The 17685-nt window shown below is 39.0% G+C and overlaps 1 protein-coding gene and 1 non-coding gene across 5 annotated transcripts in view; both read right to left on the reverse strand.

Moving 5' to 3' along the window:
- LOC140191770 (SWI/SNF complex subunit SMARCC2-like) overlaps nucleotides 1-17685 on the reverse strand; it is a 127065-nt gene that overhangs the window by 102324 nt on the left and 7056 nt on the right. For all 4 annotated transcript variants that reach the window (XM_072249495.1, XM_072249493.1, XM_072249494.1 and 1 more), the window contains exons 2-6: nucleotides 12878-12997; nucleotides 11196-11281; nucleotides 8694-8775; nucleotides 7552-7644; nucleotides 6003-6072 (exon numbers count right to left, since the gene is read on the reverse strand). In XM_072249495.1, the coding sequence (XP_072105596.1) occupies nucleotides 6003-6072; nucleotides 7552-7644; nucleotides 8694-8775; nucleotides 11196-11281; nucleotides 12878-12997 (451 nt within the window). The remainder of the gene's footprint in view (nucleotides 1-6002; nucleotides 6073-7551; nucleotides 7645-8693; nucleotides 8776-11195; nucleotides 11282-12877; nucleotides 12998-17685) is intronic.
- LOC140191961 (U6atac minor spliceosomal RNA) lies at nucleotides 11871-11997 on the reverse strand. Its single transcript, XR_011883969.1, has one exon. It is a non-coding gene; the product is annotated as a U6atac minor spliceosomal RNA (small nuclear RNA).

Raw genomic sequence — 17685 nt, forward strand, 5'->3', positions numbered from 1 at the left:
TTCCTAAATATTTTAATGATTTAGCTTCCCACTTAAGATCATATGTACCCTGCAATTTTTTGGATGGTGTATAATTTAGGGACATAACCTGCGTTTTCTTTACATTTATTTTATAACCTGATATTTTCCCAAAGTCATCCAACAGTGTAAACAATCCTATAAATGATTTTTCTGGTTCACTCAGATAGACCAAAACATCATCTGCAAATAACGCCACTTTCTGTTCAATCCCTGCCACCTTGATACCTTTTACGATTTCGCTCTGTCTTATTAGTTGGGCAAGCGGTTCAATATATAGCGCAAAAAGGAGAGGAGAAATTGGGCATCCCTGTCTAGTGCTTCTCTCTAAGATGAAGGAGTCAGAGAGGTCCCCATTTATCTTAATTCGGGCTGTAGGGCTGTCATATAGAGTCTGAATTACTTTAATAAACTTTTCTTGAAAGCCGAATCTTCCTAACACTCTGTATAGGAATGCCCAACTAATCGAATCAAAAGCTTTCTCAGCGTCCAATCCTACTACCATTGTCTCTGTCTCGTTCTTATTAACCTGTTCTAATATGTGCAGAGTTCTCCTTATGTTGTCCTGTGTTTGTCTTTGTTGAATAAATCCAGTCTGGTCTAAGTGGATTAGGCCAGGTAAAAGCTTTTCCAATCTGCGCGCTAATATAGATGTAAATAGTTTGTAATCTAAATTAAGAACACTAATTGGCCGATAATTGCCACATTCTAGTTTATCTTTACCCTCTTTAGGAATAACTGAAATAATCGCTTCTCTCCAGGAAGGTGGAGTTTCTCCTCCCTGCAAGATCCAATTAAAGGTGTTAAGTAGTAATGGGGCTAACTGTGTCTTCAGGGACTTGTACCACTCTGAGGTAAATCCATCAGAACCCGGGGACTTTCCAGCCTTTAACCTAGAGATGGCCACGTTCAGTTCTCTGACAGTTACTGGTTCTAATAAACTTTCATTTTGTAAATCTGTAAGTTTAGGTAGATCTAAAAAATTCAATACACTGTCTATATAGGGCTCATTGGGGGCCCGGGGTTGGGAGTACAGCTCTCGATAATATGTTTCAAAACTCTCTTGAATTTTCCCTATTGTACTCTCCACAAGCTTTGTCTTTGGATTCTTTACTTTATGAATTGTATTGTCTGCTTGTTGTTTTCGTAATTTATATGCTAATAATCTAGCTGATTTACCTCCTACTTCATAATTCTTTTGTCTCAGGTAAAGAAAATTTCTTTGAGTTTCCAACGTATAAATATCGTCAGTTTCACTTTGCAATTTCCTAATTTCCTGTTTTCGATTTGAATTACTTTTGTTGCTATCTACAACTTGAAGTTGTTTTAATTTTCCTTGAAGGTCTGCTAATTTTTGGGCATTGATTTTTTTCATGTGAGTGGTAATGGAAATAATTTTCCCTCTCAGTACAGCTTTCAACGTATCCCATAAGATCACTAGTGATGTTTCTCCCGTGTCATTAAGGTCTAGATATTCTTTGATGTCTCCCCTTAATCTCTCCATTACTTTCGGGTTATTGAGTATATGTGAGTTTAGCCTCCATAGTGTTTTCCTCATTTTCCTTTCTAGGATTAGAGACATAGAGACTGGGCTATGATCCGACAGATCAATTGTTGCAATATTACAGTCTTTTATCCTGAGTCTATCTGTATTAAAGATAAAGAAATAGTCTATCCTTGAATAGGCTGAATGAGGGAAAGAGTAATATGTATAACCTTTACTAGTAGGGTGTAATTCCCTCCAGACATCTATAATTCCCAACTCCTCCATCAATGAATTCACTTTCCGAGTCAGAGGTTTATTCTGAGTAACTATTCTTGAAGAATCTAATATAGGATTTAATCTAATATTAAAATCCCCTCCACAAATTACTACCCCTTGAGAACTGACCATTAGGTCAAAAATGTGTCTATAAAATGACGATTCACAACCTGGAGGAGCATAAACATTCAGCAATGTTATTTCTGTACCTTCTATTCTTCCTGTGATTTTTACGAACCGTCCTTCTTTGTCTCTAGTCTCTGAAATATGTTCATAATTAAGAGTACTTGATATTAAAGTAGCTACCCCTCTTTTGTGACTCAATTTATATGATGAATAAAATACATGCTTAAAGCCCATTCTTTTTAATTTTCCATGTTCAGATTGGCTCATATGTGTTTCCTGGAGGAAAGCTATTTGTGCCCTCTCTTTTTTCAATTTAGACATAATCTTATTTCTTTTAATTGGATTCAAAACCCCATTAACATTATAGGAAATTATTTTTACCAATTCAGTTTGCATTTTTCTCTAGTAGAAAAAAACACTCTCCTTTTCTAACCAAACAGTAAGCAATCCCTTCTCAGCAGTAAACCAAGACATATAACCACACCCTAGACATTTTTGAACGTGCAACATTTGAAAATTTTTCCCGACTTCCCACAGTGAGGCCTGAGCACCGACCCGCCTCAGTTCAGAGGGATAACCTCTATCTTCACCCTGTGTTAGAGGGCCCTCAGCAGTTTGAATAATCATAGAGAATTTTCTCCTGTTTATGTCTCGACAATATTGCTATCATTCAAGTTATTCCGTCTAGTTTATTTTCAGTTACCAGTTTTCATTTTACCTTTAAGTCCGATTTACTCTTTTCAGTCATTTCTCTTAATTAATCTGTGTTCTCTGTACATTCGCGTCTGAATATTTGCAGCTTTTCCTTGTAGTTTGACACTCTGGTTCGTGTGGAGCGTCCCCGCCGCACTAACTGCCACGACTTCTGCCGAATCCTCTCCAGTAGCGACTCCGGTTGGGTGATAAGTTTAATAGGTAGTCCCCGGTCCGCCAGGTCCAATGTTGCCTCCTCCACCGTAGCGTAAGTTTTTGTCCCTTCGTTGTAAAAGACTCTCAGCCGAGCTGGATACAGGGTCTGGAATCTGATGTTGTTTTCCTTCAGGACTCTCCGTGTTTCCGTATATTCCTTCCGTCTGGCAAGAATCCCTGGTGCGTAGTCGTGGTCTAAAATGATTTTACAGTTGTTCTACATGAAACCTTTCTTTTGCCATGCCCTTTTAAGCACCTCTTCCTTCGTTCTGTAACTGAGAAATCTGACCAGAATCGATCTGGGCTGGGCGCCTGCTGGAGGCTGTGGTGCCAACGCACGGTGAGCTCTTTCTATCTGTAGGTCTTTTGCGGCCGGTATATCAAGGTTCTCTCTAAGTAGCTTCTCCACGAAGGGAATCATCAATCCGGGTTTACCTTCGGTTCCTTCGGGAACTCCGTAAATCCTCACATTTTCCCTTCTCGAGCGGCCTTCTTGATCTATTAGTTTCCACTGGAGCTGGTCTTGCAGCTTCAGCATTTCTGCTATCACCTCCTCTGCGTTTTGCAGCTTCTCTTCAATTCCAACAATCCTCGCTTCGGCTTCATCTATCCGTGAGTTAGTTTTTACTATTTCTCCTTTAATATCTTCCAGCTGTTTGCTGTTATCTTGTCGGAACTCGCGAATCTCTCCAAGAATCAAGGACAGAGTCACCGATTCCCCCTCATTATCTCCGTCCTGGCTTGCCGTGGGGGAGCTAGGCCCGTCGCCTTGCTGCGTCTCTTTATGTTTATCAGTCTTCGGAGCGGACTTTTTAATCTTGTTCTTAGACATCATCCTTGCTCCTTTTATTAATATAGTTATGCAATATTAAGTTTTTGTCTAAATTCGATTATGGGGCAGTTTACCTTCTTTTTTGTCGAGAGACCTTTTCCTTACGCCGCCATTCCCTTCATGATACGCTTTTCAATGCTCGGGGACAAAATCTAAGAGATTTTTTGTCCCTAAGAGATAGTGTTCTAAAATTTGGATGACGCTACCATGGCTGACAAGGGAAGTCAAAAACACCATACAAGCAATAGAGAGGGCATATAATAGAGCAAATATTAGTGGGAAGTTAGAGATTTTAAAAACAATGCAACTAAAAAAAGCCGTAAAGAGAGAAAAGATGAAATATGAAGGTAAGATAGCCAATAATATCAAAGAGGATACCAAGCATTTTTTTCCAGATATATAGAATAAAAGAAAGGCAAGAGCAGATATTGGACTGCCGGAAAATAACTTTCGAGATGTAGTAAATGGGGGCAAGGAAATGGCAGATGAACTTAAGTATTTTGCATCCACCTCCACAGTGGAAGACACTATCAGCACGCCAGAGGTTTGAGAGCGTCTTGGGGCTGAAGCGAGTGTAATTGCTATTACTACTGAAAAGGTATTTGGGAATCTGAAATGGCTGAAGATGGATAAGTAATCTGGATCAGATGGACTACACCCCAGGGAGATATGGCTGTGGAGATTGTGGAGGCATTGGCAATGTTCTTTTAAGAATCACTAGATTCTGGTGTGGATCAGAAGAACTGCAAATGTCACTCCATTCTTCTGAAGGAAGGGAGGTAGAAGGAAGGAAATTATAGGCCAGTTAGCCTGACTTCAGTGGATGGGAAGATGTTGCAGTCCGATTGTTAATGATGAAGTCTCAGCCCCAAGATAAAATAGGTCAAAGTCAGCATGGTTTCCTTAAGGGGAAGTAGTGCCTGACAAATCTGTTGGAATTCTTTATGGAAACAACAAGCAGGATAGACAAAGGAGAAGCGGAGGATGTTATTTACTTGAATTTGCAGAAGGCCGTTGATAAGGTGCTGCACATGAGGCTACTTAACAAGATAAGAACCCAAGGCATTACCGTAAAGATACTAGCAAGGATAGAGAATTGGCTGATTGGCTGGAGGTAAAGAGTGGGAATAAAGGGTGTCTTCTCTGGCTGGCTGTCAGTGACTAGTGGAAAAACTTCTTTTTACATTATATGTCAATGACTTGGATGACAAGATTTGACGGTTTTGTGGCCAAGTTTGCAGGCACTATGCAGATAAGTGAAGGAGCAGGTAGTGTTGAGGAAGTAGGGAGGCTGCAGAAGGACTCAGAGATTAGGACAATGGGAAGGAAAATAGGTGGTATATGGAATACAGTGTCAGGAAGTGTACGGTCATGCACTTTGGTAGAAGGATCGAAAGCATAGATTTTTTCTAAATGGGCAGAAAATTCAAAAATCCGAGGTGCAAAGGAAGTTGGGAGCCCTCATGTAGGGTTCCCTAAAGGTCATCTTGCAGACTGAGCTGGTGGTCAGGAAGGCAAATGCAATATTAGCATTCATTTCGAAAGGATTAGAATATAAAAGCAAGGATGTAATGCTGAGGCTTTATAAGGCACTGGTGAGGCCTCACTTGCAGTATTGTGAGCAGTTTTGGACCCCTTACCTAAGAAAGGATGTACTGACATTGGAGAGGGCTCAGAAAAGGCTCACGAGTATGATTACAGGAATGTAAAAGTTATTGTATGAGAAGCATTTGATGATTCTGGACATGTACTCGCTGAAATTTAGAAGAATTGAAACCTACAGAATTTTGAAAGGCCTAGTTAGAGTGAATGCTTCCTATAGTGGGGGAATTCTCGGACTAGAGGGTACAGCCTCATAATAGAGGGATATCCATTTAGAACGGTGATGAAGAGGAATTTCTTGAGCCAGAGGGGGGGGAATCCATGGAATTCTTTGCTACAGGCATCTGTGAAGGCCAGGTCACTGGGCGTACTTAAGGTGGAGGTTGATAGGTTCTTGATTAATGGGCGTGTGAAAGGTTACAGGGAGAGGGAAGGAGAATGGGGTTGAGAGAGAAAATGGATCAGCTATGATAAAATGGCAGAGCAGACTCGATGGGCCAAATGGCCCAATTCTGCTACCTTTTATACTCTTATTATGAAAAATCAGTTCAAAATCACTAAAAATTCTAATTTCAATCAACTCAGCATAAACAGCACTCAGAAATAAAACCTATCAACATGTATTCTCATATTGCAATCAGATGAATTGTAATCACTCTTTCATCCAAAGCTGCAAAATTAAATCACACAAGTAACTGACTGAGAATTAAGATAGAATTACACAGAATTAAGACAGAAAACCATAAAACTCACCTTCTTCCATACTGCCAGGAATGGGGTACACAACATGTGACGCATTTGATTTGTCCTCAGTAACAGTACCCTATTAGAAAACATTAAATAATTAACATTTAGAAAGACAGACCCTCGTTGATGGAAAATCATGAAATATGAGAACAAGATCTCTCTCAGTGAAATAAAACTATTTATAACTGATCAAGGAATTAGAATACGGCTATTTCAATAAAGGCACAATGAAATGGCAGAATAAAAGGTTTGCAGCCAGGATTCCAACTAGGGCGTTTTTCTATTGAGGGGGATGCGCTGATCGAAAACGTGGGCTACCATCATATGAAAAAGAATCAGACAGGATCACACGAGAGAAATAATAGGATATAGAGATTTCTAAGTCTTTACAGTGTGTGTTCATGATTCTGATATCATTATTGCCAGCAACGGAATGGAAGCTACTCTCCTCCACCAGCTTCCTCCAAGGTAGTACATTTACACACAACATACCCATATATTGCTCCTTTACATCACATCCCAGAATTCCCGTCGACACTACTATAAAGCACCATCACTATAAGGACTATAATGCTTCAAAGAAGGTTTACCACTGCTACCATAGTGAAACTGCAGTTTGTCTCTGAATGTGTGTCACCCACATTCTGAGAATCATTTTTAAAAAAACTCCATCCAATTTTATTGGAAGGCAAGTCTTTTATTAACTTTCTTTCTCAGATATCATGAGTACCAATAAAACATAAGTTATGTTTAGAGTGAGAAATAATAAAATATTTGTAATTATTTTGGCAATCCTTTGTGCCAATACTTTGTACTCAATAATGCAGAAGCAACCAGGGATGTGAGATAACAGCAGCTTATGACGAACAGAGTTGTAATGATAAGACATTTTAATTATATAGGAATTGAGTAAACATTTTTGATATCACTGGGACTGTTTCCTTTATTGGAATAAAACATCTCTAACAAAGTAGAATGCAGTCTGAGATGAACTCCAAGTTACAAATCCGAACAAAAAAAAGCCAAAAGGAACATTGTAACTAGATTAAGCCAAAGAAACATCCAAGGTGATATAATAAAAACTTAATGGTGCAAAATTATGAATGCATGTGCCCATTTCTAAGGAGAATTAATTCTAGCATGTTTATATTACAGTAGACAGTAAGAGAACTAGTGTTTTGCTGCAAATAGAGCTTTAAGACATGCTGAAATATTCCAAACTCTCAGGAAACGTAGAGGAGGCTTTACCCAAACGCAGAGCAGCGGAGACGATTTAGCAGTAAGCAATAACTTTAATAGTAAACTGCAAGAGGGTTACAAGAGAGAACAGATACTTAACATGAAAAGGCAACAAGGTCACTAAAGGCTAGAAGCAACTGGATGAGGCTGGCTAGCTTGTACAAGTCAACGAGGAATGTGGATGAGAGCTGGGTTTAAATAGGCCACAGGTGATGAAGTTAAAAATGAGTTGCAGGTGACTGGAGACTGGGAGGCATGTGCAGGCCTGACACACAAACAGGCTAATTCTCACAACTTTAACGAAATACAATCTTACCTGGTGTCTCTTAATAATGTCTTTCAGTTTACTCAGCAACTTAGGCTCAATGTCTGAATTTAGATAAATGTTGGGCCGAGACAAGCAGTGGTTCTGCAAAAGAGAAAAGATAACAAAGAGTGGGCATAAAATTATAAGTATAGATAGATGAGATCTATTTCTCTCAGCAAGGTGGCATAAACTTACTTAAGATAAATGGTAGAAACATTAAAGGAGGGGCTGAGGAAAAAAATATCCTGAAAAGGGAGAAAGTTTTGGAACTTATTGCCTAAATATCAAGCCCTTGTTATCCACAAAGATACAGACCCAAACTTCCAGTGAATAACAAAAAAAATGTGGATATATTAAGGCCACTGGCAATGACATCAGTTGTAATGACATGCAGGGTCTACCTGTCATAGATAATACAACTTTATCTAGATTCAGCCTACAGACACACTTCTCATTGTTCTTGGCTACTTGTGGCTTCCTACAAAGATGTAAACAGCAGGGATGTCAGCAGAGTTACCTACACTACAGACCTTAGCTCTAGGCACAAATCTTCACACATTCTTCATTTTCAGCGTTGCCAACACCAACTCAGTCACACATCATGAGGCACACAGTTCAGACCTCTAGTTCCAGATGCAATAATAGTCACATATCAACATAGCCAGTACTTAACCTTACCTACTGCATGGGAAGTCATGTACAGTATATGTAATATGTATAGTAATTAACCCTGGCTCTGACTGTATACCATCTATTGATATTTCATTAGTTGCCAGTATAAGAAATCAAATGCAATCCATCTTATGACAAATAGAATTCACTGGATTTCAAAGGACAGGGTTCTGGAGGAACACAGTATATATAAGCACATCCAAAAAAACGTGGCAGACCTCACATAAGTGGATCTGCGAATAACTAGTCAGTGGATAATGAGGAATTGATGCAAGACTGGGGAAGAAGACACCCTCTTTATTTGATTATGTACTTAACGCGCTGTAACATACAAGGCTGTGGACTAAAACCTAGGAAGTGGATAGAATGTTTTTTGATCACATTAGCAAAATGCATTCCCTCTTCTTGTAAAACACAAACAATAAGTATGTGTAGCTCATTTAGTACAGAAGATGTCTTTCACATAATTATCATTTTACCTGAACCAGTGTCTTTTCGATAGTCATAAACATTTCAACATTACGATCCATGCGGGAGGGGTTCTGAAAATCAAAGCGTCGCCTAAAATAAAATAGAAAAGTTTGACTGAGTCATACTGTCAGCTGGATGATGCAACTGAATCCAATGCACCACAACAGAGAGCTAGCTACCTGATGTGACCAACTACAGGATAATAATAGAATTTTTAAATTTAACAACCAAGTGATTTAGTCACTTGTGATGGGAAAAGGAATGCTCCAAAGGACTGAAAAAAAAAGTTCAGAAAGGGGGCAAACAGCTAAAACAAAAACACCAACGTAGTCTGCAGAGTATTCAAAAGAGATATATTTAGAAGTACTGTACGTAGCAAGCCTTACAAAATTTTAGATAAAAACAACTTATTCTACTAATTCCTTTTAATCAAGTACAGGGATGGTAAATATTATGCAGAAAAAGTTGCAATTGCTTATTTCATCATTGTGGCCTCAGGTTGTCTCAAAATGTGTCACAGCCATTGGAGTTCTTGCGAAGTGTTGTCACTCAATATAGAAATAAACAGCCAAATTGCACACAACATGCTCCCTTGAAATGCAATGTGATGAAAATCTGATAATTTGCTATTGTTATATTGATTGAATGAGCTTTGACTCAGTTGGTAGCAGTTTTACCTCTGAATCAGAAAGGTCAGGATTCAAGTTACATTCCAACCGGATGAACCCAGAAACCTCGGTTAATGTTTTAATGTAATATTGGAGTGCAGTTGCCTGGGTGAGACATTAAACTGAGTGATACAAAAGATCACTTGGCACTATTTTGTAAAAAAAAAACCTCCTGCATCTACTTAATACTTAACTCGGCATTCACATCTATGAAATAGATCATTTGATTACAACACTGACAGATTGCTGTGCTCAAAATGGCATCCATATTTCCTAAACAACAGTGAGTACCCTTCAAAAGTACTTCTCTAAGTTCTTTACAGCTAGTGACAGCCCGCCAAGGCTGCAAAAGCCATGTAAAATTAAGCCTCTTTTCCTGTGGAACCTCTGCAAATTAAAACTCACGTATTTTCTCACTTTCCCAGTTCTCATGTAGGGTCTCCTACCTGACACCCTAATTCCGTTTCTCTTTCCATTAATGCTGCCTTATCAGAGTTCTGCTAATGATTGAAAGCAGACCAACAGGGTGGTAATTAGATTGGATTTGTCCTTATTTTTTTGGACATATCTGGCCAATTTTCAACATTGTTGGGTAGACATTAGTGTTGTTACTGGAGCAGCCTGGCCAGAAGTATGGCTAGTTCTGGAACACAGATTTTCAGTACCACAGTTAAGATGTGCTCTCAGCCATTTCTTGAAATCATGTGGAGTGAATCAAATTGGCTGGAGATTTGTTTCTGTAATAGTAGGGATCTCAGGAAGGAGCTGAAGTGGATTACTGACTTAGCACTTTTAGCTGAACACATTTGCAAGTACATTGGCCTCATGGTGAGTCCAGTTGCAGACTCATACAGCGTGGGAGTGGGCCCTTTGTCCCGACTGGTCCATGCCAATCAAATGCCCATCCAAGCTAGTCCCATTTGTCAGTGTTTGGCCTTCTAAACCTTTCCTATCCATGTAGTTGACTAATTGCCTTTTAAAAGTTATATTGCACCTGTCTTAACCACTTCCTCTGGCAGCTCGATCCATGTACTGAACACACCCTTTAAAAAAAATTGCTCAAGTTCCTAATAAGTATCTCCCATCCTACTCCCATTGATTGTTTAATTGTTCATTATCATTAAATATTTACTAGCAGTTCAAAGATTTCACATGATAGGGCTGTTTAGTCTACTATTGTTTATTAGCCCCTGTCCTGATTTTCTTTTGTTGAGACAGACATTACAAAAATAAAAGCAAAATATGAACCGTATACCTCACACAAACATGAACAGATTCATGCAAGTGATCTTGAAACACAGCTTATAGATCAGATAATAGCATTGAGAAGGGTGTTCCAGCACAATTAGCTATCTGATTTTTTTTTATACAATTCTAGAGCCTAAAAGTTTTGATTTATATGGTAACGGAGGCAGAAGTACCATGGACAATTGTTCACTTTTATGTGGAAGATAAACTCAAAATGGCACTCAGCAAAGGTTGCAGCCAGTGAGAAATGTTTTCTATCAATTTAACGCTTGCCCCCAAATTTATGAGCTATAATTTGGGGAAACATTCCATAAGAGTACTTGTAAAGCTTACTTCTTTGCTGTTGCTCTTTCATTGATCCTGTTTACAGTTACTACTCTATAGATTTATTGAGTATGCCCACAGGAAAAAGAATCTCAGAGTTGTATGTGGTGGCATGCATGTACTCTGATAATAAATTTTACTTTGAACTTTGAATGACATCTCAACCCTCAATGCTCTGACCTGCAGAGAGTACAACTCAACTTAACAGAGATGTTGAGAGCAAATACCTTCTGTGAACAACACTACTTCTGGAAAGGAAAATCAACCTACCATCCTTGGTCACTCTTGAATTTATAAGCAGCAGCAAGAATATGGCACAAAGCTCCACCTGCCTTGAAGTCGAGAAAGCATTTCATCTAGAAAACAGAAGCAGTTATTTAGTTCAGGCACTGAATTAAACCAGAATACATCTAAAGTTACTAGTAACCCTAAAAAAGTAATTATATATCAGAGAGGTTACAATGAGATACACATTTTGAGATGTTTTGTAGAGTTTGCAGGAAGTATATACTGATAAAAGAGAAGTATGTTGAAGCAAGTGGAGGCTGTTAAAAGGTCTGAGGTTGGAGGCAATGAGATTCTCTCCACATCTAAAGTAATCCTATTAGTTTGACTACTATTCAAGAACAGCTCCAGACCTAATGCTTGCTAACCTTTGCTCTGACAAAATTGAGTTGGCTTTGGTGAGAACACTGTACATAGCTTTAAGAGCTATGTTTTTTTTCCCTTTTGCATCTAGTTACTCTGAACTGAATACTTGTGACACAGGGAATTAACAGCTATTTTGACTTTTGCATCAAGGTTAGAAAAGTTTGCATCTGGATATATTTCATTCAGCTAGACAAGATAATTAACAAAGAAATTTTAGTAGGAGGGAGACAGGAGTGGACAACCAGTGTTCCATAGATGCATGTACATTGTATCCCTTATTCCTTTCAGTCAAGTTTCATTCTTTTGCTTTCTCCTTCTGAGTAGATGGCAATGCCTTAACCATTTGTGTGTTGTAAGGCCACTAGGGCTCCTTCCATCCTTATCAAGGGGAGTGCTAACCTTCTCTCCTTTCATACAACACTTGTTTTCTCCTTCTGAAAGAATTATGTCCTTACAGAAAAACATGGTGAGATCAACTTAAAAAACATAGCACCAAAATATTTTAATAGCAAACAGATGGAATGGGACAATGTAGAAGTTGGGAGTAAATTAATAACTTCTTGTATGTTTTAAAATATTTTTGTATCAAATCATTGAAATAACACTTCAGTAAATTTACTGTATCAGCACAATGGACATTATATGGAGAAATAGACCCTTAATAAAATTAGAGTCCCTGGTCCTGATACAAGAGTACCAGTAAACAAACCTCAATAGATCGAGCTCATTTGAGATGAACTCCAACACTGGATAAACATGTTGCACAATTAAATTTCATCATAAGGTATTGTACAATTCCAGAGACCTTGCTCATTGCAAATATTTTCAATTAAATGAGTCTCACCTACTTGGTAAGTATCTAAGCATTTGAAGTTGGAAGACAGATTCCATGCTTTTTTTAAAGAGGATTAGGGAGTTATTGAAATGATTTAAAACTATTGTGGCATTTGATAAGAGAGAAGTTAATTCCACTGGTTAGGGGAGTATGGAATGATGAGGCATAATCTTAAAATTACAGACAGACCATTCAGAAATAAAGTCAGGAGACACTCCTTCCAGCAAGGAGTAGTAAAAATCTTGAACACACTTCTTCGAGAAAGACTTGCTTCTTGGAAGAGGTCCAATGAAAACATAACTGAAACTAAAATACTTCTGTTAATTAAGGAGGGTTGGTTTACAGATTTCAAAATAATAGATGAAGGAGATAGAGGATAGCTAAATGGTGGAAGAGTGAGGAGGGCTGAATTGTTTATTTGTGCCTCTATGTTAAAACAGCATTAATATATACCTGATTTACTTACTGGCAATTTGGTAAGAGGTGCATTGCTTACGTGTTTCCCAAACACCTCTTCCTGGAATTGCAGCAACTGAACAACCAGACTTGAGAGAGACTTGTTAGTTGGCGGCTCTGCTTGGATGTACTGTAAAAATAAAAGTCCACCATCAGACAAATTACAGAAACAGTTTATGTGGCTCAACAATAAATTGCTGCTATCATAACCATTCATACTTCAAGAACTTTTCCTACTTGGAGAATATAAAGATATCAGATATGATACTATTCTCACCTGTTATTCTGAAGAGTAAAGCTCTATGATGGAAGGTAAATGGCTTTTATGGTGCCTGCTTTTATAAATACTTTTATTATAATCATCACATTTTGTTCTTTGAAAACAAATTTGCACACTTCAAAAAATAATTCTTAATGGCTTCTCTACTAAAATGTGCCTGGCTAACATATACAAAAAGCTTTGACTTCATTTATAGTAATCTGAAATTCCAATAATAGTGAAATCAGAAGATCAAATTGTGGGTTAGGATTGGTTTTATTCAAAATTTATTATCAGGGTGGAGAATGTGGAAACAGAAAAAAATCTTAATGGAGCAGAGCACAAAAAGCATAGGAATGCCCGCCTTAGTGTGGCATGGTAGCGAGCTGATAGAACAGCTGCCTTACAGCTCCAGAAACCCTGGGTTTGATCTTGACTTCTTTTGTGGTCTGTGTGGAGTTTGCACATTCTCTTTGTGACTGTGTGGGCTTCCCCTGATTTCCTCCCATGGCTGAAAATGTTTAGGCACTGTAAATTAGCCTTAGTTTAGACCTATGGCAAAAAGGATCAAAGGACAATTGATGGCCCAGAGAAAGTAAGTTGCAAGTGTACAGGAAAAATAAGAAGATGGGAAATAGGGCTGATGTGTTTGCTCCTCCAGAAGCTGAATGACCATCTTTTGTATCCTAGTAGTAGGTCACCAGTTAACCAATGAAACTAAGACTGAGAAATAAACAAAGAAAGAACCAAGCGGAATTGAGTATGGGTGACTACTATTCTCAACTTGCCTATTGCAATGGCGTTCTAGCAGACTTTTCCTTCATAAATGTGAGATCCAAAACTGTAGCTCCCCATAAACCATTGTGTTTGTTGCCAGATGAATAAGTGCCAAAGGTCTATAAATGGAGGAAAGGCTTTCTCTGGGAGATTGAAAGAAACAATATCAAGGCATGCAGCCAGGGAAGATCTTGCTCATGACTGTTACAGTTGACAAAGCCTCAACCATACTTATGCCATAGCCTGAGCAAAGAAAACACAGTAAAAATAACATGAAAAATACAACAGGTCAAAAACTCTGCCAAAACTGTGTCATGGCTGTCTTCAAATTCTAAGGATGAAAAATGTATCATCAAAGGATGGCAAACAAAACCAAATTATGCCATTATGCAAGTACACTTATCCTCCTAGGACCTCACAGAAATGTGCAAAATTTATACCACGATTTAGGTGGGTGGTGTTGAGGGCAAATCTAAGTCAGTGGCAATTTCCTTAATTTATATCCGGTTTTACACCATAGCAAAACTAAAAACAGGGTACAAATGTACTTAAATTCTTAACTTCAAATTATTTGTTGACACTGAAATTCCTCTCAATCCCATTCTCCTGCCGTCTCCACATACTCTTTGACACCCATACTAATCAAGAACCTATTTTGAATATAACAATAACTTGGCCTCTGCAGCTGTCTGTGGCAATGAATTCCACAGATTCACCAGCCTCTGACTAAAGAAATTTCTCATCACTTCTGTTCTAAAGGAACATCCTTGTATTCTGAGGCTGTGCCCTCTGGTCCTAGACTCTGCCTCATTCTTCTAAACTCCATCGAGTACAACAAACACTATTCATACATCAACCCCTTTGTTCCCAGGATCATTCTTGTAAACCTCTTATGGACCCCTTCCAACAGCAGAACCTTTCTTAGATAAGAGGCCCATATTACTCCAAGTGCGATCTGACCACTACCTTATAAAGCCTCAGCATTATATCCTTGTTTTTCCTATTCTAGTCCTCTCGAAATGAATGCTAACATTGCATTTGCCTTCCTTACTACTGACTCAACCTGTCAGTTAACCTTTAGGGAATCCTGCACGAGGACTCCCAAGTCCCTTTGCACCTCCAATTTCTGAATTTTCACCCCATTTAGAAAATACTCTACACTTTTATTCCTACTACCAAAGTGCATGACCAGACACTTCCCGGCACACTTCCATCTGCCACTTCCTTGCTCATTCTTCTATTGGTCTAAGTCCTTCTGCAGACTCCCTGTTTTGTCAACACTACCTGCTCCTCTACCTATCTTTGTATCGTCCACAAACATGGCCACAAATTTATCAAACGCACCATCCAAATCATTGACATATAACATGAAAAGAAGCAGTCCTGACATCACTATTCACCAGCAGCTAATCTGAAAAGGCTCTCTTTATTCCCACTCTTTGCCTCCTGCTATTCAGCTAATACTCTGTCTATGCTAGTATCTTTCCTGCAATACCATGGGCTCTTATCTTGCTAAACAGCCTGAAGTATGGCACATTGTCAAAGACCTTCTGAAAATCCAAGTAAACAACATTCACAGACTCTCCTTTGTCTATCCTGTCTGTTATTGCCTCAAAGAATTCCAGCAATTTTGTCAGGCAATATACCACCTTAAGGAAACTATGCTGACTTCAGCCTTTTTATAATATGCCTCCAAGTACCTCAAAATCTTATCCTTAATAATGAACTCCAACATATTCCCAACAACTGAAATATGGTTAACTGGCCTATAATTTCCTTTCTTCTGCCTCCTTCCCTTCTTAAAGAGTTGAGCGGCGTTTGCAATTGTCCAGTTCTCCAGAACCATTCCAAAATCTAGTAATTCTTGAAAGATCACAGCTGATGTCTTCACAATTTCTTTAGCTACCATTTCAGAACCCTGGGGTGTAGTCCATCCTGTCTGGGTGACTAATCTACCTTCAGACCTTTCAGCTTTCCAAGCACCTTCTCCTTAGTACAGGTTGAGTACATCTATCTGAAATGCTTGGTGCCAGCAGCGTTCTGGATTTTTTCATATTTTGAAATATAAGATAGCTTGAGATCGCCAACAGGCAACTGACAGAGCCTGCTCTTCTCAAGAAAGATCTGTTTATGTGCTCCATGCCTCAATCAAACCAACTTTCAGAGGACCTTAAAAGAACTGTAGCTGGAAGAGGCTATGGAAGCATTTTTAAAGAACTGAATGTTCATCAGTCCACACTAAAAGAAATTGTTCAGAAATAGAGAAATTCAGTACTGTTGCTATTCTCCCTAGAAGTGGGTGTCACGCAAAGATTGCAGCAAGAGCACAACATGCAATGCCGAAGGAGGTGAAAAAGAACCCAAGGGTAACAGCAAAAGACCTGCAGAAATCTCTAGAACTTACTAAAGTCTTTGTTCATGTGTCCACTATAAGAAAAACACAGAACAAGAATGGTGCTCATGGAAGGACACCACAGAGGAAATCACTGCTCTCCAAGATTGCAAAAGACCACCTGGATGTTCCACAAAGCTTATGGGACAATGTTCTGCGGACAGATGAGACGAAAGTTGAACTTTTTGGCAGAAATACACACTGCTATGTTTGGAGGAAACAGGGAACACTGAAACCTCATCCCAACTGTGAAGCATGGTAGAAGAAGCATCATGGTTTGGGGCTGCTTTGCTGCTTTAGGGCCTGGGCAGCTTGCAATTGTTGAGGGAACAATTGATTCAAAATTGTATCAAGACATTTTGCAGGAGAATGTCAGAGTAGTAGTCCATCACCTGAAGCTTAAAAGAAGTTGGATGATGCAACAAGGCAATGATCTGAAACACAAGAGTAAATCAACAGCAGAAAGGTTTAAAAAGAAGGAAGTCTATGCTTTGGAATGACCAAGTCATAGTCTAGACCTTAACCAAATTGAGATGTTGCGGCATGACCTGAGGAGGGCTGTTCATGTAAGGTATCCCAGAAATATTGATGAACTGAAAAATTTTTGTATGGAGGAATGGTCTAAAGTTCCTCCTCGCCATTGTGCAAGTCTGCTCACCAGCTACAGGAAACACTTGTTGGAGGTTATTGCTGCGAAAAGAGGTTCTACTAGTTATTAGATACAAGGATTCACATATTTTTTCCAGCCTGGACTATGAATGATTGAACAATGTGTTCAATACAGACATGAAAAGTACAATTGTTTATGTGTCACACGAGGAAATCTGCAGATGCTGGAATTTCAAGCAACACACATAAAAATTGCTGGTGAACACAGCAGGCCAGGCAGCATCTATAGGAAGAGGTACAGTCGCCGTTTCGGGCCGAGACCCTTCGTCAGGACTAACTGAAAGAAGAGATAGTAAGAGATTTGAAAGTGGGAGGGGGAGATCCGAAATGATAGGAGAAGACAGGAGGGGGAAAGGATGGAGCCGAGAGCTGGAAAGTTGACTGGCAAAAGGGATATGAGAGGATCACGGGACGGGAGGCCTAGGGAGAAAGAAAGGGGGAGAGGGGAAGCCCAGAGGATGGGCAAGGAGTATAGTGAGAGGGACAGAGGGAGAAAAAGGAGAGAGAGCTAGAGAGAGAGAGAGAGAGAGCGCGCGAGAGAGAAAATTAATAATAAAAAATAATAAATAAGTAACGGATGGGGTACAAAGGGGAGGTGGGGCATTAATGGAAGTTAGAGAAGTCAATGTTCATGCCATCAGTAACTAGTTTAGGCAAATGGTGTTTGTCTATTATTGTGACTTAGATGAAGATCAGACCACATTTTAATGAATAGTTCATG

This window comes from Mobula birostris, chromosome X (assembly GCF_030028105.1).
Source record: "Mobula birostris isolate sMobBir1 chromosome X, sMobBir1.hap1, whole genome shotgun sequence".
NCBI lineage: Eukaryota > Metazoa > Chordata > Chondrichthyes > Myliobatiformes > Myliobatidae > Mobula > Mobula birostris.